The sequence below is a fragment of the Antrostomus carolinensis genome, unplaced genomic scaffold, assembly GCF_000700745.2.
Source record: "Antrostomus carolinensis isolate BGI_N321 unplaced genomic scaffold, ASM70074v2 scaffold18222, whole genome shotgun sequence".
Lineage (NCBI taxonomy): Eukaryota > Metazoa > Chordata > Aves > Caprimulgiformes > Caprimulgidae > Antrostomus > Antrostomus carolinensis.
The window spans coordinates 3,695-8,697 of record NW_010301796.1 but is presented as its reverse complement, the minus strand read 5'-3'; the positions used below and the strand labels follow the sequence as shown (position 1 = coordinate 8,697).

The 5,003-nt window shown below is 41.8% G+C and overlaps 1 protein-coding gene across 1 annotated transcript; it reads right to left on the bottom strand.

Moving 5' to 3' along the window:
- Positions 1-3,886: 3,886 nt before the first annotated feature.
- LOC104521567 (UDP-glucuronosyltransferase 1-8) lies at positions 3,887-4,732 on the bottom strand (the record flags this gene model as incomplete). Its single annotated transcript, XM_010163611.1, has 1 exon — positions 3,887-4,732. A coding segment is annotated over exon 1 (846 nt), but the record flags the coding sequence as incomplete, so codon positions are not given.
- Between the last annotated feature and the right edge of the window lie 271 nt (positions 4,733-5,003).

Here is a 5,003-nt window from a genome sequence, read left to right as displayed (position 1 = left end):
ATAATCTTACTCTTGAGTCTTTGCAAGAGCAAGAAGCAGCAGGCAGCTTAGGAAGTCATGGAACACGGGTGATATCCAGGGCAGCCCTTTCCTGAGCCATAAATAGAAATCAGATGATAGTGTGTGATCCTGAAATTAATGACTGCATCCTAACAGCAAAGTGATATTCAAGGCTGCCCAGGTGACTGTAACTGGAACACTTCCTAATCTTTGTACAGCAGTGTGTTTGATAACTGTGAATATAATGCTTTATATTATAAATTATAATGCTTATAACCTTTCTAGATTTTTGCTTGTAGGCTTTTGTCACATACTGTACCTTTAGACTCGCATCAGAGAAGGTGTTTTAATGTAACCAGAAGACAAACTTCCCGTGGAACAGGAAACTAAGACCCATTTGATACGAGGGAATTTTTGTTAAAAGAACTGTATTTTACAGTTTCTTTCAGTATCTCTTCTTCAAAATACGGGAGGCACAGGGATGTGGACAAAAGCAGACTGAGGAGGACAGTGAGATGAATGGTTTGGTTAGAGCAGCTGGTTTGGGTCGATGTATTCTGTGCGTTGAAGATGCTCAATGCACAACAGTTATATTTTCTTTTTCAAAATTAGAGTTGATTTTATTTGCCTGATGTTGGCTGTTTTGCCATTGCAATTGAAGGCAAATGAACATTATTGTCAGCTTTAAAGGTGCCCGACATCTTTTACAGAAGCATAATAAAGATGCTGACGTGATATCAGGCTGCTCTGAGCTGCCACTAGATTCATCAACACCTGGAATATTGCATGAAAAAATGCAACCCAAGTATTTGGTTCCTGAACAGAGTGATGATTGCTGCTTCAGTGCTGAAAGTGAAGAGTTCCCCTGTGGCTGTACTCATCCTAGCTACTCATGGTTGCAAATTAATAGTACTTGCAGATGTGAGGGAATCCCTTCTGAGGTCACACCAAGTGCTGAGCAGGCTTTTGAGAAGTGTGTCCCTGTGTATTGGGGATATGTGCACTCTTTGGTATTGCTCACTGTATTCTTTGGCTTCTTCCCAAAGTCTTTGAATTCCACTTTAATTGCATATTTCAGAGGACCAGTTAGAAATGTCTCCTTGTAAGAACTTCCCAGATGCTGCTGGCTCTGACAGGAGGGTTTCAAAACAGGACCTGTTTTCTTAATCCTTGTACTTGGAGGGACAAACCACAGGGTGTTTATTCAGTTACACTGCTTTACTTGAGTGACTACGTACTTAAATCTGGGGTTATTTTAATGTTTTTAAGTTAACTACTTGTTAATAAATAAATAATAAACCACCATAAATAATAAACCACCATAAATAATGAGTGGTTTAGGTTAAAAAAAACAACCAACAAAACAGGCACAACTTTGAAAGGTTGCTAGAGCTTTCATGTTTCTGAACTTTGCTTTGATCAAGTCATATGAACTTTGTTTTTATGAGCTGCCCCCTCCCCCCAAAAAAACAACTTTGCATTGACTTTGGCTAAAGATGAGATATTCATCCAAGTGGGAGTTTATGTGTGATGTCCCTCTAATGAGGGACCACTTACCGTGCCAGCCTTCAGGTACTTCTGGAGTCACTGGAGGATGAGGCTGGCACAGGACCTCTGCTCAGCCAAGATATTGGGTCTAATTTCCTGTGAGACTTGTATTAAACCTCCAGATATGTTGTGACTTGGCAACTGGATTTACGTGCCTGTTAATTAAGATGTAATTGATGCTGAGATGGATGGCTACGCAACGTGCAGGGCAAGTGGAAATCCAGCCTGAGGCAGCCAGTGCAGTTATCTTGGTCAATCAATAAATGCTGTTTGTGTTCCCCTTGACCCAGTGCTGTTGGTCTCATGTTCTCCCACTCCCTCTGAGGCTGCAGGCTGTGGATGAAGCTTACAGCTCTGGAGGGTCAGGGAATTTGGGATTTAATTCCCAGCTTTGTGCTGAATAAGGTACATAAGCCCAGTTCTGCAAAAGCATGAGCTCCTCAGCACCTTCAGCTCCAGAGCAGGTCCTGCACAGGACCGTGTTGGACATGGCAGAGAGGAGCCCTCTTCTGGGATGAGACCATAATGCCCCATTTTTCTGCCTGTGGAGAACTATGGAAAGTGTTGTAACAGAAAGGTCTGCGGCTTCAGCTCCTTGTCTGAGAAAAGAAACCACATTTTGAATCATCTCTCGTTCTCCCTCCCTTTCCTAGTTGCCCTAACTTTTTGTTTTCTTGTCTGTTGAGCAATGGGTTACTGGGTTTCCAGAGAATTCTTATCATATGATTCCATTTCTCAACAGCAATGATCAACCCAGAGCTCACCACTCCGTATGGACAGGTGGATTTTGATTTCTCCCACTTCCCATTTGTTTACTCTCTACTGCATTATTGCCTTGCTGCTGGGCACTGCTCAAAGTGAACTAGGAGAAATTCCTCTGCTCCCTGTAGAAAATGTAGCTAGCAAAGGTGGACTGAAGGTACACAGGGGTTTTCAAGGATTTCCACCAAATGGAAAATGTCAGTATAAAGATGAGAGAGGTATAAAATAAGGGCGGGATGGCTCTGCTCTGATAGCAAGTTACAAACTATGTGCAACACCAAGACCTTCAAGATATAGGAGTAAAGATTTATGTCATGCAACCAGCAATAATTTGCCTCTTAAATCTCAAACTTCAAAGCGCCGCTCTCTTGAGCATCATGTGAAATAATACCTTATTTATAATATTATTCTAATATTCTAATTTATAACATTATTGTTATTTGCCTTATTCTGCATTAAGTTCAGTGGACTCTGCATAAGCCTGTCAAAGAGTGTAAAAGAACTCTGAAAGAAGAAAGAAAAGAAAAGTCAGCTCAAAGATATTGTGCTGCAATTGTGCAGGGACATCGTGTGACTGCAGTTCAGAACTGAGGGAGTAATTCTGTAGCAAAGAGATTTGTCCCCTGCTTTGTGCCTGCAAAGAAATGTCTAGAGCTATTAATTGTTTTAGAGACCATATGGTAACTATCAAAAGAGTTTTAAATTTCTAGATTAGCTTTAAACCCTGCAGAACAATTGCAGTAAAGCCAAAAGTCAAGAAAACAGGTATGAAAACTGAGTTTTGCATACAAGTGTCTTTTGCCAAATATACTATTTTAGATTAATTCTTCCCATTTCAACATGACCTTTGTGTTTCATCATTATCTACAAACAGAACTAACTTTCCATAGACAACCAGTTTGGAAACCATACGTCATGAAAACACCATCAAAGCAAATTAACTGACTTTACGGAGCCTGGAGTTAAAAACAAAAGACAACTCTCAGAACAAGGTCTTTGGGCTTTTTGTCAGGTGAAAGAAATACATGTCAGACTCCACGAAAATGAAATCAAAACTGCATGTGGTTGGTCAACAATATACATTCACTGAGAGCAGGAATTTGTAACTGGCAGGTGACGTCCATTTTTTGTTGGACTTGTCCGAAAATCCTCATTAATTCAAATAATTCATCCTGCCTCCATTGAGGTAATTTGATTTCAGCCTGTGGAAAACAACTGCCAAAACCTGGATGTATTAAATCATTACTAGAAATTTTTTAAAAAATAATAAATTATTATTATTATTAATAAATTATTATTATTATCCAATTTCACTGGAACAGGTTGCCCAATGAAGTTGTGGATGCCCCCTCCCTGGAAGTGTTGAAGGCCAGGTTGGATGAAGCTTTGAGCAACCTGGTCTAGTGGAAGGTGTCCCTGCTGCTGGCAGGGGGGTTGGAACTGGATGAGCTTTAAGGTCCCTTCCAACCCAAACCATTCTATGATTCTATGAAATTAAATAGCACTAAACTTCCAGAAACTATGTAATTGCATCTCATTGGCAAAAAATGTATAATTTAGAGGAAAAAGGACATACCTTAGACAGCGGTTTCTTCTGAGCACAGTTTATACCCCCAATAAAGACCATATTGGGCATCACTGGTCTGACGTACTCAAAGACAAAGTCAAATCTCAGAAGCCAAATGGAAGCAGAGTCCATGAGGTCTAGCAGGGATACATCTCTCTGAAGAACTTCAGAGGAGAACTTTATTGCATCTTCATAGAAACTGTTACAGTACACGAGCTCCAGGAGGGTAACCAGTGCGTTCTCCACTCTCTGGAAGAAAGTCATGCGGTCTGAGTTGAAGGTAAATAGTCTTGGGATGTAGGACAGAGGGCTTGGGCACTGTGGTGCTTTATAGTGTAAGTTGCAAGGAAATCCTCTCATGAAGAACACAAACGGGAGAGAAAAATATTGAGAAAGCGTTGCTCCGCACATGAAGACGGGGTCTGTTAGGACAGCGTCGAACCTGCTTTGATTCAAGGACTCCAGGAGCTCCTTGCTTCTGAACAGGTCCTTGCACTGAGAAAAGAACGTACGGAAAACGTGCACCGAGCTGTTGTACAGAGCGAGGGTGTTGAGTGGGAAAGGCAGGTCCTTCAGGTGAGTGGCCACGTATTCTTGAAAAGCGTTATCCAGCTCTTCTAGGGTGTAAGTCACCGGGTACGTTTTCACTGTGTACGCCTGGGTGGTTTCCATCTGCCAGCTTACTTCTGGCATAACCACCACCACTTCGTGTCCTCTGTCGGCGAGCTTTTCCACTACTTGCTGCATGCTAAGCCAGTGGCTTCCAACCATGGGCACCACCAGGAGTTTCCCTCCATCTGAGAGGCCAGGCAGGAGGAGGAGAAAAATCCAGGCACAGCAAAGCCACAAAGTCATGTTCCCGTGGTCAGGGTATGGACTGTGAAAGTCGTCTCCTTCAGGCTGTAGCTGAAGATGCTTCTGAAGGAACCAGGGAGTTTATTTGTTGTGCTGCTTTGTCATAATCTCCAAGTTAATGATTGACTGATTTGGGTTGGTTTGTTTGGTCTTTTTTTTTCCCCGTTATTACTTATAAAGCCAAATATAGTGACCTTTTCCTGTGCTGAGTCATTGGAGTTTCTCAGTGTTCAGCTCCTCAACATGCTAGTCTGCTGCTAGTCAGATTTCA